This window comes from Hyaena hyaena, unplaced genomic scaffold, assembly GCF_003009895.1.
Source record: "Hyaena hyaena isolate Hyena2069 unplaced genomic scaffold, ASM300989v1 scaffold_194, whole genome shotgun sequence".
Lineage (NCBI taxonomy): Eukaryota > Metazoa > Chordata > Mammalia > Carnivora > Hyaenidae > Hyaena > Hyaena hyaena.
In genome coordinates this window covers 1,815,477-1,842,017 of record NW_024080826.1, presented here as the reverse complement: position 1 = coordinate 1,842,017, position 26,541 = coordinate 1,815,477, and the positions used below count along the sequence as shown (strand labels likewise).

The 26,541-nt window shown below is 60.8% G+C and overlaps 2 protein-coding genes across 10 annotated transcripts in view; one reads left to right on the top strand and one right to left on the bottom strand.

The window, feature by feature from the left end:
• Positions 1-14,960, top strand: part of SECISBP2 (SECIS binding protein 2) — a 41,140-nt gene extending 26,180 nt beyond the window's left edge. For both annotated transcript variants that reach the window (XM_039241510.1, XM_039241511.1), the window contains 7 exons: positions 5,859-6,022; positions 6,544-6,679; positions 7,813-7,963; positions 8,425-8,645; positions 13,307-13,461; positions 13,651-13,834; positions 14,158-14,960. In XM_039241510.1, the coding sequence (XP_039097441.1) occupies positions 5,859-6,022; positions 6,544-6,679; positions 7,813-7,963; positions 8,425-8,645; positions 13,307-13,461; positions 13,651-13,834; positions 14,158-14,261 (1,115 nt within the window). In that variant the 3' untranslated portion in view covers positions 14,262-14,960. The remainder of the gene's footprint in view (positions 1-5,858; positions 6,023-6,543; positions 6,680-7,812; positions 7,964-8,424; positions 8,646-13,306; positions 13,462-13,650; positions 13,835-14,157) is intronic.
• A 950-nt stretch (positions 14,961-15,910) lies between these two features.
• The window catches only part of SEMA4D (semaphorin 4D), a 91,723-nt gene continuing 81,092 nt past the window's right edge, over positions 15,911-26,541 (bottom strand). For 7 of the 8 annotated variants that reach the window (XM_039241506.1, XM_039241507.1, XM_039241505.1 and 4 more), the window contains one exon: positions 24,332-26,498. In XM_039241506.1, coding sequence (XP_039097437.1) covers positions 25,573-26,498 — 926 coding nt within the window. In that variant the 3' untranslated portion in view covers positions 24,332-25,572. Of the gene's footprint in view, positions 16,935-17,453; positions 17,552-18,474; positions 18,685-23,968; positions 24,164-24,331; positions 26,499-26,541 lie in introns of those variants that run through there. The other variant, XM_039241509.1, reaches the window with a different exon arrangement.

Here is a 26,541-nt window from a genome sequence, read left to right as displayed (position 1 = left end):
TTGTTTCTTTCTCCAGATTTGGGAAGTGTTCAGCTATTATTTCTTTAAATAAATTTCCTGACCCCCTTTCTCTCTCTCCTCCTTCTGGGACCCCTATAATATGAATGTTATGACACTTGATGGTGTTGCTAAGTTCCTTCCCTTAGTCTTTTTTCACTTGTTATTTTTTTTCTGTCTCCCTTTCAACTAGATTGCTTTTCCTGTTCTCCAGGTCACTGATCTGTTCTTCTTCTTCTAGTCTATGGTTTATTCCCTCTTGTGTACTCTTTATTTCAGTTATTAAGTTCTTCATCTCTGATTGGTTCCTAATTTATGTTTTCTGTCTCTTTATTGAAGCGACGGTCTTACTGAGGTTCTCTGCTCTTTTCTCAAGTGTACTGAGTATTTTTATGACCATTACTTGAAATTTTCTGTGAGGAATATTACTTATCTCTGTTTCGTTTAGCTCTCTTGCTGTGATTTATGCCTTGTTCTTTCTTTGGAGTATATTCCTCTGTCTCCTTACTTTGTCTTATTCTCTGTTTCTGGGTGTTAGGGAAGTCATCTGTGTCTCCTAGTCTTGGAAGTCGCGACCTTATGAGGAAGAGGTTTTGCAGTGCCCCGTGGTGCAGCGTTCCGTTCCTCAGAGCCTGGCATTTCAGGGGCATCATCTGTATGTTTTGTGTGTGCCCTACTGTTGTGGCCTAGGCACTTTTTCCTTCAGTCTGCAATGGCTCTCCGTGCCTGTTATGGGCAGTGTTTGGTCTCCGTGTTGTTAGGTGGCCAGTCAGGCTGCCGTGGGCTTGAGTCAGACCAGGCATTTGCCAGCGATGAGTCGCACTGACCGAACTGCAGGGAGCTTTCCCTGCATTGTCTCCTGAGAAGCTTGTGTTGGTGGGTGGGCCCTGCAGTCAGACCAGATGTCCGACCCCTGCCTACTGCTGGGGCTGCAGTCGGACTGGTATGTGTGGTGAACATGCCCTGTCCTGGGGCAGGAGTTACTTCGGAGTGGTGCTGGTGTCTCTCAGAGTTGCTTGCTCACTGCCAGGCTCGTGGCACTGGTTTGGATGGGCTTGGGCCAAGGGCACATTGGAGAGGAGATTCACAGGAGAACTCCAGGGTGGGGCCCCCGATGCCAGCAAGGTCCCTGCTGGTCCACTGCCACTGGAGACCTGCAGTGCACAAGGACAACTCCCAGAGGTGGGCCTAGACAGAGGGGGTGGGTCTGCAGAAGAGCATGGGAGTGAGGGGCACAGCGCTGGCAAGGTCCAGTCCACCATGGGAGGGGCCCTGCAGCTGCCCCCGAAATTTGCTGAGGCCAGGATGGTGGGGGGGAGGGGGCAGGTCCTCAGAAGAGTGCAGGGGTTGGGGGTGGGCAGGACAGGGTGGAGGTTATTACCAAGCAAGGTGAAGATTGTTTGGAGATTGTTCACTCCGTGCTTATTCCCCATAGGTTTCTGGGTGTCTTGGCTGGGAGGTGGGAGAGGGAGATGGCACCTGCGAGCTCTTTTGTTCTGGGAGAAGTCTTCCAAGGATCCCTGCCCTCCAGCGCACGCTCTGAGATCAGTAACAGATCTTCCTCCCGAACACGCTGGGCCCGTTTTCAGCCTGCTGCTCTAGTGCTCTATGCCAGCTGTCCCTTTACGGGCAGGTCTCCGTTCCCTGTAGCCTCCAGCTCGCCCAGCGCAGGGCCACAGAGTCTTAAAGTTTCCAGTGCTAAGCTCCGCTGGACTGAGGAAGAACTCAGTCTTAAGCCTGTCTCGTTTTCAAAGCCAAATATGGTGATTTCTTGTATCGTGTGGGCTCTTGGTGTCTGCTCTGGGGCCTCCTCTTCTCCACTCTCTGCGCCTGCTGTGTCTCTGCCTCCTGTGGAGAGTCCTGCGGGTCCGTCGCCTCAGGCCTGTCTCCATCCTTCCTGCCATCTTACATGGCCTCTTCTCTACTTTCAGTTGTGGAGAGTCTGTTCTGCCTGTTCAAGTCCTCTTCTGGGTTACTCACACTCACGCTGGTGTTACCTAGGTGTAACATGGGCTGAGGTGAGCCTAGGACCGTCCCACTCTGCTCTCTTCCCTGGAAGTAAGATTTAGCATAACTCAAAAAGGCCTACGTTTTTTGAAATGGTGAGCATTGGCTTCAATTTCAGGTCACGGGCTGTATTCGCCCCGACCAGACAGCCAGCCTGTCCTTGGAAGCCTCGAAGCCGGGCGCGGACTCCTCCTTTCCAGCCACAGAAAGTCCTAGGTGGCATCCTCTTCCTACGGGAGGCTCTCGCACCCGCCCTGAAATCCTGAAATCTGCTGCTGAGCGCAGCCCCTCTGTCTCCCTGCGCTGTCACGTCCCAGCGATGTTTCCTTCCTGACACCTCCTGAAACCCCCCCCCCCCCCCAACCCCTCCCTACCCGCCTGCTTCAGACCCGGCCTCCGAGGCCTCCACCTCTCTCAGCCGCCACAGGATGGAAGAGTCTGGGCCTCGCTCTGGGCTGGGTGTATCTGAAGGGAATGCTGGGGTGGGTTTCCTCTTCTATCCAGACCACTACCGCGTTCTCCCCCCCCGCCCTTTATTTAAAGAAAGAAAGACGGGAGTGCCTGGGTGGCTCCGTCAGTTAAGTGTCCTACTGTGGCTCAGGTCATGATCTCAGCAGTTATTGGGTTCAAGCCCTGTGTGGGGCTCTGTGCTGACAGCTCAGAGCCTGGAGCCTGCTTTGGATTCTGTCCCCTCTTTTTCTGCCCCTACCCCACTCACATTCTGTCTCTCTCTCTTTCTCAAAAATAAGCGAAAGTCGGACGCTTAACCGACTAAGCCACCCAGGCGCCCCTCAAAAATAAACATTAAAAAAAAAATTAGAAAGGGTGCACAGACATGCAACCAGGGGGAGGGCAGAGGAGGAGAGAGCGAATCTTGAGCAGGTCCCAACACAGAGCCCGATGCAGGGCTTGGCCTCATGACTGTGAGATCGTGACTTGAACCGAAATCGAGAATTGGACATTAACTGTCCTCGCCACCCAGGCACGCTGTTTTTCCCTCTCTTCCTGTCCATGTGCCCCCTGAAGCGGCATTTCCAGTGTCCTCCAGACACCAGCGTGCGCTCACACCCTGGCCGCCTGGCGCAGGAGCCCTCGGCTTGGGCCGGTCTCGGCCTTCACAGGCCTCTTTCTTGCTTGAGTGTCGAGGCTGTTTGTGGGATTGTTACTGGCCCTGATTTCAGTGATGGTGTCTCGGTGCATGGGGGTTCGCCCAAGGAGGGGATCGAGACCGGGGGATGGCCGCTCAGAGGAGAGCAGTCAATGCACAACATCGATCGATTTGGTTCCCCGTCTCATGTGGGCGTGGTTCCTGGGGCCCCAGTTACAGTTACAGAAGTGAAACCAAAGATCACTGGTTACAGATCACCACAACCAGTAATAACAGTGACAGAGACTAAGATCTCGTGAGAACTGCTGCACAGAGGCACAAAGCGCAAATCTGACTGGGAAAATGGTGCCAGTAGACATGCCAACACTGGATCGCCACAGAACCTTCGGTTTGTAAAACATGCAGTCTCCGTGGAGTGCAGTAGAGCGAAGTGAGCGAGATGTGACGTGGCTGTGCTCCGGGCGCCATCGCGCTCCTGCCCCCACTGTCGTCCGTGAGACACAGGCGACCCTGTCCCGCTCCTTTTACGGGTGTGGTGAGCCGCTGTCCCCTTGCTCTCGGTCGTGTGTTTAGTTGACTGTCGGCTCTGGGCCTGGGGCACGTGCGGTGTGCCTGTGTCCTGCCTTGGCTGTGCCTCAGCTCTGGACGCTGATGCTCTCCACACATTTGGGAACTTTGAGGCCTGTTTCTCTGCCTCCCGCACCCCCATTACGCGTTTGGCAGTCTGCTGGCCGTCGCCCCACTGTCCTTAGGCTCGGGTCACGTTTCTTCACCTGTTGTCTTGGGACTGAATCCCTGTGTTGCTTCCTCTTCAGCCTAATTGGTGTTTCTGCCGTGCCAGGCCTGCTGCAGGGCCCTCTTTACAATTTCTGCTCGACTCCCGGCCTCCCGTGCGCTCTCAAGTTTGCCTCGAATCCGTCGTCAGCCACGCCCACAGCCAGCAGCGCTCCCCGCTTCTCTCGGCGTCCTTTCCCAGAGTCTCGGAGTTGTCTGTCAATGACTGAGTGTTGTAGTTAATGTGTTGTCTTGTGTCCACCCCCCCCCCCCCCCGGAGGGGCAGCGATGGTGATGGTTTCGTTGTTGGGGAGGTTTTAGTAACTGCACAGGTCTGACTCTGTGTGCTGCTAGAGTCTCTGCTCGGGGACTGTTCTGCTGTCCGTGATGCTCCAGGGTCACCCCCGCATCTGCACAGCACACTCATCGGAGGTCGCACTCACCCACATGGAGCTCACATGGCCTCCGCCACGTGTTCACAGGTGTGTGCGCTTGCAGGCGAGCTTGGGCCTGCTGTGGCTCGGGGTCCTGGGACTCACACGATGCCTGCACGTGCACACGGGCTGTGTCACTGGCAGGGATGTGGGTGGCCTCGCTCTGGCTGCTGCTTGCCCGCAGACGACCACGGCTCAGGCTGGCTGCACTGCCTGCTGCCGGGCCACTTCCGGATGATCGCGCTAAATCCGGCAGCCCTTCGAGCAGAGATCGTGAAGCCGCAGGTTTTCGTGGGCACCGCGCCCTGGTCCGGCCAGCTGTCGGCAGACAGGGTGGGAGCAGCCTGGATGGGACGCCCCAACGTGCTCTTCTCAGCGGCTTTGATGGAGCCCCAGGAGCACTCTGCCGTCTGTTGTAAGCCCTCAGTCACATTCTGGAGGGGGCACGTGATCGCTTATGACAGTTTGTCCTGCTTGGTGGCAGCTCTTGGCGCTGGGAGTTGGTCAACTTCGCTGTGCATGTGGGAGGGACTTTCAGGCAGCCCGCTCATGCTGTGTGGAGAGTCACCTGGCAGTGGGCAGATGGAGGGGCCCAGGCAGCAGGGACCCCAGCACAGGAGCCCGGTGGAGGTCCTGCCCCGGGAGGTGGCATCAGGGACAGAGGACCGAAGTGATCAGGGTCAGCCCAGGGTGGTTCTTCAGGAACAGCTCATCACGTGTACGTCTCAAACCTGCCGTGGGAGCGTGGCTCGAGTCACCAGCAGCCTTGTGGGGCCACGGCCGGAAGTGGCTTGGAGCCGGAGGGCAGACGTGTTGTGCACGGAAGCAGGGCACCGGGCGTGCCGGCTGAGAAAACAGCAGTAACTCCCGTGTTCCAACCCGAGGAGGGAGGGGAGGTAGCGGTGTCGTTGGCCCTGGACAGTGGGGACGTGGGGTTTGATGTCCCGTTCTCTGTTCTTGGGTGTGTGTTTGGAAATTGTCCTAAATAGAGGGAAGAGAGGTGGGCACAGGTAAAGTTTCTGGGGAGCCGGACGAGGTGGGAAGTGGAGCAGGATGGGAAAATGCAGCGGAAGGACCGAGTGGGGACTGTGGTCTGGGGTTGATGGTGGAGGGCTTGTCACCAGCTGCTCATGAGCAGAGATAAGAAAGTATGCTTGTGTCTAGAAAACTCGAGAATCTGCTGGAAGTATTCCTAGAATCTCACAAGCTAGTGAGAGAGATGGACGTGTGGAAACCAGTAGTACCTTTTGGAGAGGGAGGGGGAGCTGTCGTGAGTACGTGCTGTCTGCAAATTCCTCACCTATGGAGGGGGCCGCCCACTGTCCCCTCTCTCGGGCAGTATGCGGGTGCCATCACGGGGATGGGACGACTCTTCTCCCTAGGTCAGCCGATGGGTCTTCTGAATCTCTCCCAGAAGACACTAAAGTCCCCTGAGAGCCGTCACCTGTCACAGGGTTGTGTGAGCTTCTGTTTGACGAAGGCAAAGGAGGTCACGGGCGCGGTGAGTGCCTGATGAGTGTGTCCCCTCCCTGTGGCAGTTGGGGCGGTGCCAGTTCTCTCCAGAGACCCCGCGTCTGGGAAGAAGGGCCACTTCAACCAGCTGAAGACCCCGCACAACCCCTTGGACTCCAGCGCCCCGCTGATGAAGAAGGGGAAGCAGAGGGAGGTCCCCAAGGCCAAGAAGCCAACCTCGTTGAAGAAGGTACGGGGTGTCCGTTTGAAACCGGGCGCGGGAAACCTGGGACCCTCCTGCTGTGTGTGTGTTCCGTCCTCCAGCTCTTAGCGTTCTGGGTGTGAGTGTACCCCCCCCCACCCCCCCGGCACATGCTCCATGAAGAGGTGTGTGTGGTTCTCTGAAGAGCCGTCCCCTCCCGAGTGACAGGGCGGAGGGGACGGAGCAGGGCGCCTGCGCTGCTGCAGGCAGGCAGTCCTTGGCAGTGACGTTCTCCTCATCTGCCTGTGGGGTGGAAGGGGAGACGGGACCTGCCTGCTGTTGAGATTCCACAGATCAGGTCCCGCCGGGGCTGTCGCAGCCCATGGGGGGTGGTCCGGGGCCAGCGTGCCCTGTTCTGCACACCCAGGGGGATGGGCCGTGTCCCCGCCGTGAGGGCACAGGCAGACATGGTGCCCACAAGCTGACGTTGGGTGGCTTACTTTGCAGAAGAGCTTATTTCTTAAAAGTACAAGTACTTAGGTGTTGTAATTGCTTGTTTGGTTTTAAAGATTATTCTGAAAGAGCGGCAGGAGAGAAAGCAGCAGCGTCTCCAAGAAAACGCTGTGAGCCCAGCTCCCGCCAGTGACACGGTGCAGGACAGCGAGTGCGGTGGCGACGAGGCCCTGGGGCAGGCCAAGCCTTCAGGTACGGGCCCTGCGGCGGGTGTGGCTGTGTGTGAGGCTGTCGGCAGCCTGGCCGTGAGGGCGCCATGTGGACGGTGTCGCCGTCCCTGCGGGTGGCCGGGGCTCTCGGGGCTCTGGGGATGGCGGGGGGAGGTCCCCGAGGGTGATCCGTGAGGCATCAGATGGTTCTCATGACCTGAAGCGGCCGTGACAGTGACCACCAGTAACCACACGGCGGCTGTTCTAGCAGTTTGGGTCTTGGGGCCAGGGAGAGCACGAGTGTGTGGCTTGAGGACTTCTCTCAAAGCGAACACGCGCCCCGCCCAGAAGCGCGACAGTCCCCACGCCCCAGGGCTGTGCCCTCACTTCCTCCTGGCGCATTCCTGCCGCCTGTGCCGCCCCGCCAGCAGCATGTCTGTGGCGGCGGTTCCCCGTGGCCACGGCTGCACGGCATCGGGGCGTGTTCACGGGCCAGGTGGCCGCTGGGCGGCCGGGGAGTTCCCATTCTGGGGCCATCAGAATCTGGGTCCCTGGCAGCGTGCGGGAGTAGCGTGCCCTGCTGGCATGTGCCGGCGGGACTCTGGGCTCGGGCCGCTGCCGTCCACCCGCAGATGCTTCGCCAGACGGGCTTCCAGGGGCTTTACCAGGCCCACCTGCAGGGTGTCACCTTTGCACGTGTGCCCCTGTCCCCTCCCGTGTACTTGGAAGTCTCTGGAAGCCCCTTGGGGACCATGAGCTTGAAGCTCGTAGTTGAGGTATTTGAGTTCAGACCTTATTCGAGGGTTATTTGTTGAAGAAGGGATCTGAACCGTTAACGTGTGAAGAGTCAGGAACTATGTACAATTGCTTTTAAAACTGGGCGATATGAAGGTTAAATTTCAAAATTAAACAGGTTTGGCAACTGAACTGCACGTTTTGTGATGACTAAAATGGTAAACTTCAGAGCATTTTCCCACAGCGGTTGTCGGTAGCTGAGGAGGGGTGGGGAGAGCAGAGCAGAACGTGGCCAGGTTCTGTTTCTCCCAAGCTGTCGGAGCGTGTCCTGCCTCCGTCCTGCCCGCTGTGGCGCTCTGTAGAGGCGGTGTTGTGACGCGGCTCCTCCGGAGACCCTCCCCGCAGGTGCATGCCACGGCCCCTTTCTCTGTGACATTGCAGAGGGCACAGAGGAGTCGGTGTCCCCCACTCCCACAGGGCAGAGCAAGCCCGAAGAGCCGCCGCCATCCGAGCCCCAGAAGGAGGTGGACGGCCGGCGCCCGGGCCCCGATGGCGCTGGCTGCCCCAGGATCCACAGCCGGAGGTTCCGGGAGTGAGTTGCCCTGCGGGGCGGGTGGGCTCGCTCTGGCGTCGGGCGCTGGGCTCCCCGGCCCTGACGTGCCCCGGCCATGGGGCCAGGCCCGGTTCTCATCCCCGTCCTGACCCATGGCCGGGCCACCCGATCTGTGGGGCTTTGTCCTGCTGGCACGACACGCGAGGTACCCTGCCGTCGAGGTTGGCGTTGGGGGGCGGGCAGGGAGGGGTGGCTCCCTCTTGTGGTTTGAGTTCCCAGGAGCTCAGCCTCCTTGCGGAGCACAGTCCACACTCCGGGTGTGGGTTTGTGAGCCGCCGCCGTGGAGTGCATGGCAGGCCGCTGGGGCAGCCGCGGGTGCAGAGGCTCAGTCCCTGGGCTTGGGGTCAGGGAGGACGGGACACCGCTCCGCCTGAGCCCCGCGTCTTTGGCCCCGAGAGGGCCGTGCCACTGCCGCAGCTGTCTCGCCTCGTGTTTTGCAGCTACTGCAGCCAGATGCTGAGTAAGGAGGTTGACGCCTGTGTCACGGACCTGCTCAAAGAGCTGGTGCGCTTCCAAGACCGCATGTACCAGAAGGATCCTGTCAAGGCCAAGACCAAGCGGCGGCTGGTGCTGGGGCTCAGGGAGGTGCTCAAGCATCTGAAGCTCAGGAAGCTGAAGTGCATCATTATCTCTCCCAACTGTGAGAAGATCCAGGCCAAAGGTGAGGAGCCGGACAGTGTCGTCCCGCATGGGCCCGCGGCTGGCCGTGGCATGCTCCGGGTTGGGGGGGGGGGGCAGCTACCCTCCCGGGGTCCTGCTCTGCGCGGCTGGCCCTGTGCGTTCTGCCAGGGCTGCGGCCTCTTTGCTTTGAGGCCGAAGGAACTTTCTATGTCCGTGTGTCCTTCTTGGAAAAGAGAGCTGGTGGCTTGCAGTCATTTTACAGGGACAGCCGGTAAGGCGGCCTGGGGCTGTGTGAAAGTGCTGGGTCTGCTCCAGGGGCGTTTCATCTGCCGGTTCTGAACTTGAATTTTAAGTGGCAGTGGTCCGAGCATTCTGCTTGTTTTAGTTGTCTTGTCTGAGTGCTAGGAGGCTGCACCTGGTGGGCTCTCTGCTCTCGTGGACACTGAGTGGTGGGGGTCGGGAGCAGCACACCCCCCAGAGTCCCTCCCAGGGCATCACACGGGACACATGGGTGGAGAGCTATCCACCAGGGAGTCCCTTCAACATCCGCACCCAGGGATTTTTGTGGGGAGCTGGTTGTGGGCACCCTGTGCCCAGCCTGGCTCAGAGGGAGGTGGTATTCAGCCCACTCGTGCCTGCCTGCAGCCCCTCTCACGGGTGGCCGGGGGGCAGCTGTCCGGAAACCCAAGTTGTGGCTCCAGCCACAGGTCCCCTGGGAAGCAGCTCTTTGAAGGGACAGCAGCCACGTTACTAGTGCTCACACAGCATTTGTGGTCAGCTCTGGGGGTGGGGGGCACGGGGCAGTGGGGCCTCCACATTTGTGGTCAGCTCTAGGGGTGGGGGGCACGGGGCAGAGGGGGCCCGCATTTGTGGTCAGCTCTGGGGGTGGGGGGCACGGGGCAGAGGGGGCCCCGCATTTGTGGTCAGCTCTGGGGGTGGGGGGCACGGGGCAATGGGGGCCCGCATTTGTGGTCAGCTCTGGGGGTGGGGGTCACGAGGCAGAGGGACCAGCATTTGTGATTAGTTCTAGGAGTAGGGGACAAGGCAGAGGGGTCCACATTTGTGATCAGCTCCGGGGGTGGGGACATGGGCAGACGGGCAGGGGGGCTCCGCAGTTGCCGGTGCCAAGTTGGGAGTAGCTCATTGTGGTTGTGGCTAAGGAGCACGCCCGCCGCCCCTCCCCTGTGCTCGCCTCCTGCCGGCCCAGAGCGGATAGTGGTGGCTCTGTCCCCAGGAAGGGCTGTCTTGGTCTCCAGGCACATCTGAGCCAGGGGCTGGGCAGAACTGAGGGACGTGGGGCTTACATGTCAATCCCTGAGGCCACAGACGGAGTTCCCAGTTGCCGGCACAGTGGGGTATGCTTTCAAGAAATTTCTTTCTTGAAAGAAAATGGTATAATTCTACAGAACTAGGGGCCAGGTGCGGGGGGCATGGGCGGTGTTTTCTCCTTGGGCAGATAGTGTGCTCCATGTGGGCCTCCGGCTGCACACACAGGAGCTGGGCAGGGCCCTGCGGCAAGCCCGGGACCAGGGCTCCTTTCTTTGGCACGGTGAGCCCTCCGGATTCCTCCAGACCCACAGAGGAGCCATCATTCCCACATTGGGTGTGTCCTTGGTGGTGTGTGTGTGTGTGTGTGTGTGTGTGAGAGAGAGAGAGAGAGAGAGAGAGAGAGAGGAGAAAGGCAGGTTGGGGGGGGAGGGGGGAGATAGATCTGGTCCCAGCCTGCTGTTGCCTTGGTGTTTAGCTTGACTGCCTGTCGGAGCCAGCCGGTGACTGTGCGCATGCTTGCATTGCTCACGTGGGACTCCAGACTTTCTGGTGTTTCTGCACAGAGACGGGCCGTGCATGCTGTCCTCTCTGCCGGTGGGGACCTCTCCAGGACAAAAGGGCTGGTGCATTCAGGGGTCGCGTGCATTGAACGCCTGTGCCCAGAGCCCTCTGCGGAGGCAGGTGGGGGGTGGGGGGGCCAGCCTCAAAGTTTCCTGGGAGCTGCTGGCCCACTTGTGTTTGTGGGTGTTGATCTTTTTAATATTGATGTGCGCTTTTCTTTATATAACAAGAAAACCCCTTGGGTAAGAGTTGTATTCTTCTGGTTATTTCCTTGTTTTTAAAACGTTTTGACCATACAAAGACTATGGGTGGTATTATTATTTTGGTGTTTTTATTTTTGTATTGTCATTGCCTGTAGGTTTTATGCCATTCCTTGACCTTAACAGTCCAAGGTTATTAAAGATTTTTTAAAAATTTTTTAAATTTATATTTTTAACTTTTTTTAATGTTTTATTTATTTCTGAGAGAGAGACAGTGCAAGCAGAGGAGGGTCGGAGAGAGAGAATCTGAAGCAGGCTCAAAGCTCTGAGCTGTCAGCACAGAGCCCGACGTGGGGCTCGAACCCACGAACCATGAGATCATGACCTGAGCCGATGTCGGATGCTTAACTGACTGAGCCACCCATGCGCCCCCTTTTTTTTCAATTTTTAAAAAAAAATTTTTAAAATTTTTTAATGTTTTTATTTTTTGAGAGAGACACACTGTGAGCAGGGGAGGGCCAGGTAGAGAGGGAGACACAGAATCTGAAGCAGGCTCTGGGCCTGACTCAGGGCTGGAACTCAAGAACTGTGAGATTATGGGGCGCCTGGGTGGCTCAGTTGGTTAAGCATCCAACTTTGGCTCAGGTCATGATCTCATGGTTCATGGGTTCAAGCCCCGCGTCGGGCTCTGTGCTGACAGCTCAGAGCCTGGAGTCGATACCAGATTCTGTGTCTCCCTGTCTCTCTGCCCCTCCCCCACTCACTCATGCTCTGTCTCTGTCTCAAAAATAAATTAAAAAAAAAAAATTAAAACCGTGAGATCATGACCTGAACCGAAGTTGGAGGCTTAACGGACTGAGCCCCCCAGGCGCCCCTAAAGGTTTTTTGTTTCGTTTTTCCAGGTTCTTGCACGTTTTCATTTTTGTGTGTTCAGGTAGAATATATTTCATCTCGGATGGATCTTTCCAGAGGCCGACCCAGTGTCCTCTTTGGGCTGCTTCACAGTGCTCCTCCCAAAAGAGGGCTCAGGTTCCCCACAGCAGGGTCACTGTGGGGGCCCCCCTTAGTGCAGCACACTGTCCTGCTGGCGATGTGAGCTGGACGGCAGTTTTCTTTTTCAGAAGAGGCTGCTTCTCACTTGCGTGTTTTTCTCTTGCTGTTTTTTCCTCAAAAAAAAAAAAAAAAAATCCTAATTGTAGCAAGTTAGAGTATGTCACAGTGTCCGGTGACCAGGGAAGTGGTGTGTCGTCCCTGGAGCACAGACAGCTTTGTGACCTGCTGTGTAAGTCTCTGTACACCTGGTCCCACCCGCCGTGGCCTCTGCTGGCTGTCCACACCTGTCCTCACTGAGGACTCGTTAGGCGTGCATGACTTGTGCACACTCATGTGCAGTTGTCTTGTAGTAAAGATTTGGGGCCCCCGGGCTCCCAGCGCCGTGGGCACGTCACCTGCGTGCAGAGGCAGATGCCCTTGGCACCGTGCTCGCAGCCGGGCTGGGTGAGGACGGCGGGGAGCCCGCGGCCCAGCCCTGTTGGTGTCTGTACACGGGGTGTACTTCTGTCCCTTGCACACGGAGCTGATACCCACGGGGCAGGTGACCAGTGATGTGGGTCGCGGGGAGTGTTGAGTAAATCTTCCCTAAGTGCCGTTTGCGCATTCACGTGACCAAAATGGATTTCTCCTTCCTGTTTGGTCTTTGTCCCTGGCTTCTGGCTCACAAAGTTCCCCAAATCCTTGTAGTTTCCCAGGACCACTAGAAAGGCTAGAAAGGGGTCTTGTTACGTTAAGCAGGGGACTTGTGGACTCCCCCCCCACACCCCAAGCTGGGGCTGGTGGCCAGGAGAGCCAGCCCAGAAGGTAGAGGGTGGGAGGAATCTCTGTCCCCATCCCACCCCTATCCTTGGCCTCCAGCAGGGGCGGGGGCTGGAGGGCCCATGACTTAGTGGATCCTGTGACTGGCCTGGAAGCCTCCACACAGTCCCGTCCGGACTGGGTTCGGGGAGCTTCCTGGTTGGCACACCGGAGATGCCAGTCTCGCGCACCTGGAGGGGGCGTGGACGCCCCCTGTGCGTCTCTTCCCTGCCTGGCAACCCGGAGTCTGTCGTGTCTTTTCATAAACTGGGCTTTCCCTCAGGCGAGCTCTGTGCGCCTCTGGCAACTTAGAAGAATGGAAGGCGGGGAGTGGGGCCCTGAAGCATGTAGTTCGTTGGTCTGGAGCTTGGGTAACGCGGGGACGTGTGTGGGCACCAGAGGTGGGGCTGGGTGTGGGGTAGGGGTGTCTCCTGGGACCGAGCCCCAACCCTGTGCGGTCTGACACCATCTCCGGGAATTCTCACACACCCCTTGGGGTCTCAGAACTGCCTGGTGTTGTGGCCCTGCCTGAGTGGGAACTGGGTCTGGAGACGCTTCTAGAAGACAGGCTTCACGGTCTGTTAGGATAATGGCGCAGACGTAGTTCAGTACGTTGAGGAAGTGCCTGTTTTGGAGAGTGGCTCTGCCTCGTGCTGAGAGCGACCATGTCCTGGTTGTGACCAGCTTGTCCTGGTGATGCGCGGCTCGGGCCCTCTGAGTTGGGAAGAGCTGGGCTGTGTTGCTGTCTGGAGGAAAACGCCCTCTGCAGCCAGCGTCACCGCTGCATGTGATGCGTTTCTCGTCACTTGTCCTTGACCAGGCGGGCTGGACGACACCCTGCACACCATCATCGGCTACGCCTGTGAGCAGAACATCCCGTTCGTGTTCGCGCTCAGCCGCAAAGCCCTGGGGCGCAGCCTGAACAAGGCTGTGCCTGTCAGCGTGGTGGGCATCTTCAGCTACGACGGCGCCCAGGTGAGTCGGGTGCCCCTGCAGGGCAACCCTGAGCCCAGGGTTCAGGTCACGCACGGCCCTCCTGCTGGGCTTTGAGCATGCAGCTGCCCTGGGGAGGCCTCACATGGGCAGCACCCCTGCCGGTGGGCCACCACCTCCCCCCGCTTCCCTGGGGAGGGGCCGTCACCTGTATCCCTGCTTGTGCCCCAGGACCAGTTCCACAGGATGGTGGAGCTGACGATGGCCGCCCGGCAGGCGTACAAGATGATGCTGGAGAATGCGCGCCAGGAGCTGGCGGGGGAGCCCTCACCCCTCACCCCGGGCAGCCCGCCCCCACCCCCACCCCTGCAGGGCGCCCCTGTGCTCCCCACCGGGACAGACGAGCCACACTACAGTGAGTGCTGCGGGGGGCGGGGGGGCGCCCGGCATGATGGTGCAGTGCGGCCACCCCGAGGCAGGGCCTGCTACTGAAGGCCAGCCTGGGTCCCGCCTGGTGTCCCGATCCCTGGTCTCACACAGACCTCGGGTCAGACGGCACCTGAGCAGAGAGTGGCCGCGGGCACAGCGCTGCCCCAAGGCCAGAGTGTGCGCTGAGGGCTGGTGGGGGGAGTCCGCGCCAGGCCTGCGCAGGGACCGAGCCCCGGGCGGCACGCTTCTCAGTGGGGACGGTCCTGTGCGTCCGTGTGCCCCTCAGCTGTGCCGCGCTCTCCTTTCCAGTGGAAATCTGGAGAAAACACCTGGAAGCCTACAGTCGGTGTGCCCTGGAGCTGGAGGACTCACTAGAGGCTTCGACCTCGCAGATGATGAACCTGAACCTGTAGGAAGACTTCATGGGGTGCGCGGGGGATTTGGGGTGCGGAGGGGGTTGTGGAAGACTTTGGGGCCTTCTCAGTTCCTCGTTGACCTGATGTATTCTGTGTGGCTGTTTAATTGGGAGGCGAAGCTGAGCTGTGCATCCGGGGACCGGGCACTCAGGTGTGCCGGCGGGGGCCTTTCCAGAAGTTCTGGAGTTGCGGCTTCGGGTCTATGAGCACATGGAGTCCGGAAAGACCGTGTGCTGCTCGGAGTCCTGTGCTGTGAAGGAGCCCCTCTGATGCAGCGGAGCTGAGCTGAGCCATGTTCGTCCGTGCGAGGTCGTGGCCGCTGACCGGCACGGCCGCAGGGGAGCATCCAGGCGGGCGGCGCCGGTCAGAGGCAGGGGCTTTCTGGGGACCTGGCTTTTTGGCTGGAAGATTTGGGGATACTTGGAGGATTTGCTACAAATGAGCCTCGGAGGGAAAATTGGTTCTTTAACCTGTGATCTTTTGACATGAATTACTCCTTTTTGTCTTTATTTTTCCAAGAAGCAATGTATATGGAGGTTCCTAAATTTCAGTTTTGATGATCTACAGCTCCTTTCTGTCTCTGGTTAATGAACCTGTTGTGAATGTGGGTTCTGGCTGGGAGGCCAGCAGGGTATCGCCCTTGTGCTCTCTTGCAGGAGGGCGTATTTATTTGGAATAAAGAGCGATGATTTAAGACCCCTGTGCCTCTGGCCATCCAAGCTTGTGCGGCTCCTGCGGCCGGGCCCAAGCCCCGCGGTGCTGCTGTTCGAATCGCAGGGCCGGGTTTGCCTCTCTGCTGCCACACAGCAGGCGGCACAGGCATGGCAGGGCTTCGCCGTCTGGCGCTCAGCTTAGCCCCGGGCCGGCCGCCTGGGCTTTGCAGGTGCCTTTAGGGGAGGTCCGTCACATCAGACGCTGCGCCTAAGAGGCGATGGCATGTGGTGTGGACGGGGTGGTGTGTGTGCCAGCCACCAGTCTGTCCTGTCGTTTGGACGCTTGCCATTCCTAGCGTGCCTGCTCTCTGTTCTCGTCCTGAGCTGTTTCACCGGGAGCTCGGTTGGTTCAGCGACCAACTCTTGATTTCGGTTCAGGTCGTGATCTCCTGGTTCGCGGGATCGAGCCCTGTGCTGACAGTGCAGAGCCTGCTTGGGATTCTCTCTCTCTCAAAATAAACTTTAAGTAGATAATTGATTTAAGTGGGGGGGGGGCGGGGGGGGAACATGCGATGAGGCTGCCCAGGCCCTCAGTCCTGTCCCTTGGGGGCTGGGAGGAGCTGTGTGGGCAGGGCTCTCCTGCTGCCCCGTGTCAGCATGTCCCAAGTTTGTGGTCGCGGGTTTGAGAATCAGATTATGGGGAGAGAAGGTTCCAGAATTAATTTATAAGGGGAAAGTTAAATTGAAATATTTCAATAGGGGATGCAGGGCCCTGGGCCCATGGAGCTCAGGGAGGGAAAGGAGGCTGAGGCAGACCAGTGAGGTTTTATATTGTTTGTTTATTTATTTCTAGGAGAGAGAGAGACAGCGTGAGCAGGGGAGGGTCAGAGAGAGAGGGAGTCACAGACTGAAACAGGCTCCAGGCTCCGAGCTGGCTGTCAGCACAGAGCCCGACGCGGGGCTCGAACCCACGAACCGCGAGATCATGACCTAAGCGAAAGTCGGACGCTTAACTGACTAAGCCACCCAGGCGCCCCTGAGCAGTGAGGTTTTAACGCTACATCCGGCTCCCTAGAGGTTTGCTTCTTCCCATGTGATCTAATGCTGGGAGTGGCCTCATGATGCCACTTTCCCAGCAGAGGCTACTGCCACAGGCGACACGGCGGCCTGTGCGGTGCAGACGGTGTCGCAGGAAGCAGATGGCCCTTCGGCCTCCTACGCACACACCTCACCCCGGTTTTAGTTTTATTTTTCTCAACAACGCAGAGGACCAAACGCTGCCTCCTAACCACGTTTCCCGACCGAGCCCTCCCCGGGGGACGGGGGTAGGTAGCACCGCGCTTTCTGTTGGGCATGAGAGTGCTCCACCTGCAGCGGACATGGGGTCAGAGGCACCCGCTGGGGAAGCGCGCCGCAGCCTTCCGCAGAGAACGCGTCACCTTGTGTCACGGCGTGAGCGGGGCAGATCCTGCACGTAGGTGGTGGGACACGCGTGCGGCTTTGTAACGAGGGGTCTGGCCGCGAGCGGAGGTGGTGTCCGTGTGCTGGGTCACAGGGAGTTCCAGTCTGCTTTGAAGAGAGGCTTTGGTGTTCGGGTACGCGCATCCTGTTAAGAGCCGTCATTCCGAAAGCAGGAGGTGTCCGTGAGGTCAGGCTGCGCGGCTTAGGCTCCACGCAGACACGTTTGCCACGTGGTGCCACCCGGAGGAGCCCGGAGGCCACTGCGTGTCCTGCAAGCTCGGTCCCGTGGGAAGGTGGCGAGCCAGCTGGGATGGCGGGGGTTGGGGGGGGGTGCTTGTGCTGAACCAGGAGGTCGCTTGGCTAGAACGGAGCTGTTTCTGCCAGACCCTCCTGTCCCACGCAAGCACCTAAATTTTTACACAAGTTCTGGCCACTGTCATGGAAGTTGCGGTGTGGCTGCGTCTCAGCAGGTGAGGTGGCCTCTCCGGCGGTTGCAGGTTCAGCCGGGAGTTGCCACCGCGTCCTGGGCCTAAAGGGCACCTTTGTCACAGCTCTCCTGAAAGAATGACACAACCCCTGTGAGCTCCTGGCAAGATATGTGCCCTTCCCGCTCCCCTGCTGTCGTAGGCCCTGGAGGAGGCGTCCAGCGTCACCGCCTGCGTGCACCTCCTTCGGGTCTGAGGGGCCCCCGCGGCTGAGTTCGCAGGCAGAGGCGTGCAGCCTGTAGCAGCCAGGAGAGGTCTCGTGTGGCCATGGACCCCGGCAGGGCATCTCCTCTGGTAAATCTCTGGCTCTGTGGCTCCCTTGTCGGCTGCACCAGGGACTTGGGAACTGGGGACACCTGTCCTGTCACCTCACTGCTGGGACAGCAGTCCCCCCTTGGGGAGTGGGGTGCAGCCAGCAGGCCCTCCCTGCATGCCCTCTGCTGTGCTGACCCTCCCTGGGGATCGGCCTGCGGCGCCTAAAAAGCAGAACAGCTCTGTGGGCCAAGAGCACACGCGTGGGGGCCCCGCAGGACACCCCGAGGCGGCAGGCGCCCTGCCAGCCCCCACCCACCCCGGGCCCGGCCGCGTACCCACGCCTTCTTCCAGCTGTGCATCATGCGGTCGTGCTCGCCGGCCACAGCCCGCCAGGCGGCCAGCTCCCTGGTCCACTGCTCCTGGTGGCTCCTGTCTGCAAGGCAGGTGGGCACCGGGCGTCAGCCCTGCAGGCCCCTGAGGCACGCGGCCATCTCGGGAGACGCACTCACCCCTCCAGCCCTGCGCCCGGCCCCGTCCTGATCCCGCGTGAGTCCTGCCCGGGCAGGGGAGGGGCTGTGTCCCCACACTGTGGGGTGACGCAGGACCCCCGAGGGGCCACTGCCCTCTCTGCACTGCCGGCCGCAGGGCCTTCATCTAGGGCTCAAGGGGCTGTGAGGATGGACGGCACGGGCTGGACAGCCGGGCTTCTTTGTAAACAGAACCGGGCCGGGTCCTTGCTCTGCCCGTGGCCCATGTTGCTCATCTTAGAAATGAGTGCCAGGAACCTGAGCCCGTGAGGCCCTGAGCAGACCCAGGCCAGGGCCTGGGCTCCAGAGGTGCCTTCAGGGGTCCTTAACCCCAAGGGACCCTGCAGGGCCGTTTAGAAGTGGAAGCGTGCCCCCCCACCCCCAACCGAGGGCCTTTTCCCTGCTCGACACCAAGCCAAGTCCAGCATCTTGGAAAACAGTTCCAGAAAGAGCACAAGAAATAAAGCAGAGCAGAGCAAATTGTGTTAAAAGCTCCCCGTGTATGAGCAGGCCTCCAGGCGGAGGCCCCAGCCAGGCACGGAAACCCCCAGATGTGACCCCGTGCCGTGCTCAGTGGGCCTGGGTGGCCAGGAGCAGAGCACGCGGAGGTGATGGGGACTCCAGGACAGAGGGAGACACAGGCCCTCAGAACCGGCTTCCCAGACACGCCAAGGAGCGAATAAGCGGCGTGTCTGTGTGGTGGGCCTGGCGGGTGACGGAGTGCCTCCGGCGCCGGGGAGGCTGGCCAGGCAGCGGCCACGCGCGCCTCTCCCCTGCCCGCCACCAGGGCACCGGCACACCCGCCATCGGAGCCAGGAGCACCACTCACCGTGCCTCTCGACGGTCACCCGCACTTTAGAGGACCTGTTGCCTGTGGAGGACATGACGTAGCAACGGTACTCAGCGCTTTCTCTAATGGCGTCTCGCAGCCAGCTGAGCACGTGGACCCTGCCGTTGGGCAGCACGTGGGTCTGCGTGGGGATGCACGTCTCCAGTTCTCGGCCGTTCTTCTTCCAGACAAAGTGGACGTCTGCAGGCCCTGGGGACACAGAGACCGTCTCCGCCCAGTGGCCCCTGGACTCCCACTGAGGACCCATGGGAACTGGGGTGGGGACAGGCGGTGTGGAGCCACCCATGCCCGGGGCCTCCATCGTCCCAGCTGGACCCATGGTGAGGGACAGGGCAGCTTTCATTCCAGTCCTGCGTCCCCCGAGGAGGTGTGCGTCCCCGGGACCCTGGGAGCAGAGGTGTGCCTGCGTGGCCCCCTGGGCTCCCTGCCCCTCCCCTCCCGTGTTCTCTCCGCTCGGCTGCTCAGCGCCCACAGCACAAGCTGAGGCCGTCGAGGGGGTGGGTCGCCTGCCGCACGGAGTGCCTGGTGACTGTGCCCTGGGGGGCAGGTGTCCATTCTGCATCGAGGGTCTGGGCCTGGGAACTTTGCCTCCCACTTGTGACCAAAGCCCCTGCCTCCCCGGGACCTGAGTTGGGGGTGGGGTTGCCTCCAGGGGGCCAGGGCCGGAAGACCACTCCGTCCCCGGCGCCCCCTCTTCTCTGCCTGTGCCAGGCGTGCACGGCCCCTCCTGCCACAGGCCCCCCAGAGCCCGTCTCTAAAATCAGGGGTCTGGGCTGCTGGTGGCTCAGTCAAGCATCAGCTCGATTTCAGCTCAGGATGTGGGCTCATGGTCGTGGGGCTCTGTGCTGATGGTGTGGAGCCTGCTCAGGGCTCTCTCTGCCCCTCCCCTGCTCTGCAGTAAACTTAAAACAGTTTTAGTTCTAGAGCCGTGTTCTTCTATGCAGTTGCCCCCACCCCGGGAATGACGTAAACTGCGGTGCCGTGGAGGACAGTCCGCAGAGGCAGGACTGGGTCTGCGTGGCTGGGGTTCACCGGGCAGGGAAGAGTCCGTGCGGCCCAGGGCTAAAACCCAGCACACAAAGCAGGAGCACGGGGTGTGGGACAGGCCGTCACAGCTGGTCAGTACGGAGGTCCCTGACCTCTGTGCGAATCCCCGTGTGACCCACAGGGAACCTCCTTCCCTGGGGCTTGCACCATTACAAGCCCTCCGACGGCAAAAGCAAAGCAGGCGTTTGGGCGAAACGCGCTGTAGGTTCTAAAATCTCGGAAGCCATTTGAAAGCGTTTCACACAGCAGCACACTGGCCACCGTGGCCCGGCCCCGAGGACTGTTCTCTGGGCACGTCCTGGGATTTTCTTCTCAGCACCACTTGTCCCCCAGGTGTTCTGCCCTGTAGCCCCGTGCGCACCCGCCCTGCAGTTGGAGCACAGCCCGGGTCACTGCTGGGTGCACCGCACACCACCACGCCCCCCGACAGCCCTTCGGTGGGGTCAGGTTTAAGAAGGGATTCTCTCGAGGCACTGTGACAGAGGTTTTCTGTGAACAGACACTGAAGTCGGTTCCAGGGAGCCCTGGGCTCCCTCCCCCTCCCCACTGTCCCCTGGTGACCTGCGCTGAGACCCACCAGCATGAGTCACAGGAGCTTCTGCAAGGGTCTCCTGGATCCCTAGGACAAAGGACCAGGGTGGCTTGAGCCAAGGCCATGTTGTGCCCCCAGGCCGCACGGCGGGACCCTTGAGCAAAATCCCCGGCAGACTCATGGGCCTGGAGCTCAGGCCCTACGGGAAGTACTGCGTGCCCCCATCCTGAAGCCTCTAAATTCAGCATTGGTAAATACTCATTCGGCGTGTCGAGCACAGTGAAGCGTTGAGAACGGTAGAGGTACTTACGTTGCACTTACTCTGTCCTAAAGCTACGCAGCTCCTGAATGCAGGCGAGAGCAAGGAGGGAAAGCGACAGTTAAAACCAGGCGCAGGGCCAGCACATGCCACTCGGGCGATCCTCCGCCCTGGGGTCTGCAGCCCCAAAGGGTAAGCGACACGGACACGGCGGGGCCACTGGCTCCAGCCCGCCCCATGCGGGCACTGGGGGCGCCAGTGCAGAGCAGACCCTACTCTGTGACAAAACCAGAGCCCCGCTCCCGAATTCTGGGACAGCCCATCCTTGGGCCACATCCCTGGTCGGGGCCCCGGGGCCAGCTTTCCTCCAGCTGTCCCCGCACACGTGCTCACCCTGAGCCCGGGGCCGGCCAGCCCGTCCCCTGAGCTCAGGCCGGGGCCGCCTACCGCTGCACCGGAGGGGACGCTCTGCGGGCGCTGTCCTATAGGCTGGGTCCACGTGTGCACAGAAATCAGGACCCAAATGTGTGTGTGTCGGTGGGGGGCTTCCCGGGCCCCAATCCTATCAGCCCCACCTTTCTCCTCAGAGTGCCCCACGCTTCACTGTCCCAAGGCTGCCTGCGCCCTGGGGTCGGCTGAAGAGAGACCCCCAGAATATCCAGGTCTTAGCTGCTGGAACCACACGAGGCAAAAGGCACTTTACACGCAAACCTGTGGGTGGTGGGGGTCAGTGGCCCAGTCACCTGGTCGCATGCATGCCAGCTGCAGGTGGCTGTCTGGCACTCCAGGACGGCTCAGTGCAGGTACACCCGCCATCACAACAGAAGACACGCCGCTTCCAGCAAAACCACACCCTCTGACTCACCAAGGACGGAGATGTTGCAAGGTGACAGATCTGCCCTGCCCGCCCACGGACGGGGTCCCACCACAGACGGGACCCCAACCCTTCTGGAAGATGATCAGCTCGTGGCGACTGCAGGTCAGGGATCGGGGCCGGGCACCCTGTGTTACCCCAGGGCCTGAAGGGCACTCGTTTTTTTACCACTGTAGTTAAAAAACCATCAACCCTGAACAGCCACGTGTCACTTAAAGTACGGAGGATCCGTCCTTAGCTTTAAAAGAGACACAGGTCTGACTTCGACCAGAAGCCCAGATCCATCAGGGACACTGCGGGGCAGACCCAGACTCCACTTGCGTAAGAATCACGGAGCTCCGTTCCGCGTGCCTATGGACCCAGCCGCGACTTAGGTCCCTTTCCACGTGCCCAGGTTCCACTAAGCCTGCTCACGTGCGGTACGGGTGACTGCCATGCTTATCTGAACTAATTCTGCCATGGGGAACATGCATGCACGATTTCCGGGAAGTGAAACGTGACCACCGGCCTACTTCAGCCTCAGCGGCTCAGGACCCTTTCCTCCCCTCGCCTCCCGACGACCCCAGAGCTGCTCCTCCCCACGCCCGGGTGCAGGCCCGGGAATGAGGCGTGGTCACAGGACGGCACGCCGCCCGCCCACACGGGTGTGCACGCACGCACACGCTGCTGGGAGTCAGGAGAGGATGGGGAAGATGGTGAGCAGAGGCCCTGAGTCACCGTTCTGAGGCCGGGCCCATCCCAGCCTACCTGGCCTTGCTTGGGCTGCAGCCCCAGCCACTGTGACACCAGCAAACTTGGCGGGAGGGCGACCGCTTGGGGAGCACACGGACGGCACCCTTGAGGGAGTGCCTGCAGCCAGAGCGGCGGAAGCCAGCACTTGGCAGAGTGGCCTGAAACTTGGTCCTGAGTTCCAGCATGTTCCTGGACTCGGGAAGAGAAGGCCAAAGACGCTGTCATTTTGGACACCACATGCTTGGACAGCCCCTTGCACAACCAGCCAGCGCTGGCCTGTGGACTCGGTTTAGGGGAAGAGGTGCCTGGATGTGGACGTGGCCTTGAGGGATGGACCCAACGCCAGTGAGCTCAGCAGGCGGGGCCTGGGGGGGGACGTGTGGGCCCCACCTTGGATGGAGGACACAGGGCTCCTCGGCCTGGCGAGTCACTTGATTTCCGGTCTGGACACCAGATGCTCAGTACCGGGTGGGGTCGCCCTGGCCGTTGGGGCCCCCGAGAGCATCCTCCTGGCTCTGCTACAAGCAGAAGCGAGTGCTCTGGAGGCTGGGGGTGGGGGTGGCTGTGGGGTCTCCAGCACCCACCTCTGTCATCGCTGCCTAGTGGGGCTGCCCTCCCTCAGGTGGCACTGAACCTGCCGTGGGCACAGAGCGCAGGCCGCCCTGGGGAACGTCCACCCTCACAAGGGTGCTCGGCCCTCCCTCTGGGTGGGACAGAACGTGCTGGGACCCTGGGGACAGCTGGTCCTTCCCAGGCCGCCTCAGCCTCAGGGTGGGAGGTCCCAGGTGGGGTGCTGCTCCCTGAGAGAAAGGAGAACGGGGGACGGGGCTGGGGCCGCAGTCCCTCTCCGTCCACCCTGAGCACTGCCCCCCACCCCGCGCTGCCCACCTCTCCCATCCCCGGGCTGTGAGCCACCAGCTACTGCCCGTCGTTGGCCCCCAGGTCCCAAGTGCAGGCCTGGCAAGAGCTGGAAGCGCAGAGGAAGAAACACCCTCCGGCTCATAGACCAGCAGCAGCGGCAGCAGGGCAGGGAGGCCGGAGTGGCCCGAAGTGACCCGCCACTCCCACCCTGTGGCCATCGGTGCCTCCTGCGCTGGCTGCGTGGGAACCGTGCCCCTCGCTCCGCAGCCGCCGCCAGCTCCGTAACTGCGGCCCTGCACGGGGACCCACTCTGGCCCAGAAACCAGCCTCGGCCCCAAGTCACGCGTACGGCGCCCAGCAGCTAACAGGCACCTCCCGGAGAGGCCATGCTTCAACGCGTTTGGCTCTGGGTCCCTCAGCAGGTCGCGTGACCCCCTGCTCTCCTCCCGATGCGGAGTCCCCCCACCCGTGCGTGCCTGTGGAGGACAGCGGCCCCTGCGTGGACGGCCCGGGAGGCCCCACGGGAAATCGCCTGGCCCGACAGCCACAGGGAGACCCACACAGGCCGGGCCCCGCCCCGGAGGTCTGTGTCCACAGGTCCCACTCACAGGCAGCCTCCCCCGTGGCCGCACAGCCGACCTGGCACACAGGCTCACGCCACTTAAACTCTCACAGAAACCAAGTGCTCTTCCTCCCTGTGAGCTCTGTTCATCCCCTCCGGGCACCCACACGCCGCACATCCTCCCCCTGCAGCTGCCGACCTCGGCGCGGCTCCGCCGGGTCCCCCCCAGCCTGCTGTGCGCGGCAGCACCGCTTACGCAGGTCGTGGGAACGCTCCTCTGGGGGCTCAGAGCGGCATCTTCCAACCTCCAGATTCCGTACAGGGGGACCCCAAGTCAGCAGACGCGCAGGGGCCCCTGTACACAAGCAACCGGCCGATAGGTCTTGGGGCCAAGCCCGGCCCGCCCATGGGGGCCCTGGGGCCGCGGAGGCAGGCCGGTCAACACTTGGCTCTGTGGGAGAAGCCGCAGGAAGAGCTCGGGGCTCACGGGGTAGTGCTGCCTGGGGGGGGGGGGCGCCCCCACGCCCCTGTGCTCCCCTGCCCCCTGCCACACCCCCCCCTGTGCTCGCCCCGCCCTCGCCCCCTCCCTGCCCCCGCGCCGCTCACCTGTGGCCTGGCAGAAGAGGTGGAAGGTGCCCAGGGCTTGCACGTGCTGGGCCTGGTCGCTCAGGAAGGGCGGCAGCAAGGCGACCCGCGGGCTGTGAGGCCCCGCGGCAGAGGCGGGCCAGGGGCTTCGGGGAGAGGAGCCGGGGCGACAGGACAGGGAGGAGGGCCCCGGAGGGGGGAAGGGCAGAGACGAGGCTGCGGGACAGAGGACAGAGAAGAGAGGGGCGGCTGAGGCGGGCGGGCGGGCCCCCGCACGCCGGGGAAGGGAAGCAGAGACAGGACGAGAAGGGGGACCGAGGCCGTCCCCGGACCCGCCCGCCGGTCAGCGCGCCGCCCCCAGCCGCAGCGAACCACGCGCCCGCGTCGAGGATGTGAGCTTCGTGTTTATTCGGTTATTTTTCGACTGTATACAATTCAAAGTAGAAAAATAAAAACAAAGTAAATCTTATAAAACACAACTGTGTACACCGGAATGGTCGAGTCCTTTCATGCTGAAGACGGCCCTGTCCACGCAGGCACGCACAGATCCGGAGTTCACCGCCCCTCGCCACGGAGAGAGCCACAGGTGGAGCCTGAGCCGTCTTGCCCACTCGCGCCTTGAAGGACCGCGTTGAGCCACGCGGGGGCCGCAGGGCGTGGGGTCACCAGCCGCCAGGCCACGTGGGGATGCAGGCCGGTCCGTCACCGCGGTCCTGCTCTCTGGCAGGTGTGGACGGCTCGGTTCAGCCGAGCGGGACTTCCAGGTGGGCAAGAGACGTGAGACAGAAGCTAAATGTAACGGGACGTTCCGATGGCTGAGGGTGCCTGGTTGAATGTCCGTCCGTCCGTCCGTCCGTCCGCATGGGAGCTTCCAAGCAGCGGCTGGGGGTGTCCGACTGCGAAACGCCTCTTCTCTCCGCTCTGGGTCTGCCGGCTCCACCTGGTTCATGGGACAGCCATCCACTGTCTCCTCTTCTTCGAAAGAGTTAAAGCAAGAGGGGGAATAAAGTACAGAAAGAAAATCTCTCTGAAAAGGATGCTTCCCTCAAGGAATTAAAAAAAAAAAAAAAAAAAAAATGTGCTCAGATGGTTTCACCTTTGTGTCTAAAAAGTAGAGAACACATTTCCCAAAATAAGTTTATCCCTGAGAATCTTAAGCAACGTAAGATGTATCTCTTACCCCTAATATACAACAAAATCTGGAAGATGTACATCTTCAGAGTGTTAGAACATCTGCTTCGGTAATTTAAAACAAACGACCTAAGACACGAAAAGCAAAACTATAAAAAATAATTCTGCGGAAGCAAGGGTCCATGCCAATCTGGACAACAGGCAATAAGTTACCAATCTGATAAACAAAAACGTCATTTCCAATCTGGAATTCAAAGATCCTTCAGTGGCTGCTCTGAGGAGGGGACGCTCCAGGCGTGAGTGTCCATGGGCGGGTGACAGCTCAGCCCCGCGCGCCACCCACAGGGACGTCTCACACCGCGGCCCAGCGGGGGAGGCCAGGGTGCGATGCTCGCCATTTTCCGAAAAGACAAAGACAGACCAGATCACAAGCTCGACGCAAGAGAAAAGACACACAGAAGAGGGGCGTGCTGACGCGGGCTGCCGGCGGAGACTCAGTCCCCATCCGCGTCCGAGTCGGCATACTTCAGCTCACACTTGACGTCGAAGGGCCGGTCCCTGGCCGGGGGGTCGTCCAGCCTCTGCGAGTCCTCCCTGTCGGTGGGCACCCTGCTGGCCATCGTGTCCTGCTCCGTCTCGTAGCCGGTGTCCAGGGCCGGCCGGGGCTGCCCCCCGTTCTGCTGGGAGAAGCTGCCCGGCTCCACCAGCGTCTCCTTGGCGCTCTGCTCGAACTCGGAGAAGTCGGCCGCCGGCTGCTTCTTGCCCAGCAGCACGGCCGAGCGGAACTTGAGGCACGGCCCGGGCAGGTAGCCCTTGTAGCAGTTGTAGGCGGCCAGGCAGAGGCAGAGCAGGAAGAAGAAGAGGAAGAGGAAGATGAGCAGGCGGTTGTCGCTGGCCTGCAGGTACATCGTCTTCTCCGAGTGCACCTGGGGGACCGTGTTGATGACGATCTTGGGGTCGCAGGACGTGCCGGTGGGCGCGGGGCTGGGCGGGGGGGCCGCCGCACCGGGCGCGGGGACCCGAGAGGCCGGGGGCTGCGGCGGGGGGCCGCGGGTGGGCTCCATCGACGCTCCGAGGGTGGTCCTCTCGCCTTCTGTCCGGGTGCCCGGCGGGGCGGGGTCCTCAGTGGTCCTCAGGAGCGTTTTCACCTGCAGCACGTGCTTGGCCAGCACGCGCAGGACCGTCCTGTTGCGCACCCGCTCCTCCGACAGGCACTGGTACACCCCGCTGTCCCCCTCTGACAGGTTGAAGATGAGCAGGTCCTTCCTGCCCACCAGGCTGTACTTGGGGCCGTCGGCCTCGAGCACGCCATTCCGGAACTTCCACACCACCCGGGCCAGGTTGGACTTTTGGGAGCATTTGAGTTCCGCCATGCCGCCGTGCTTGAAAAAATGCTGCCGGAAACTTTCTTTATTCTTATCTGGAACATCAAAATAGACGTGGACAGCGTCAACAACGCGGCT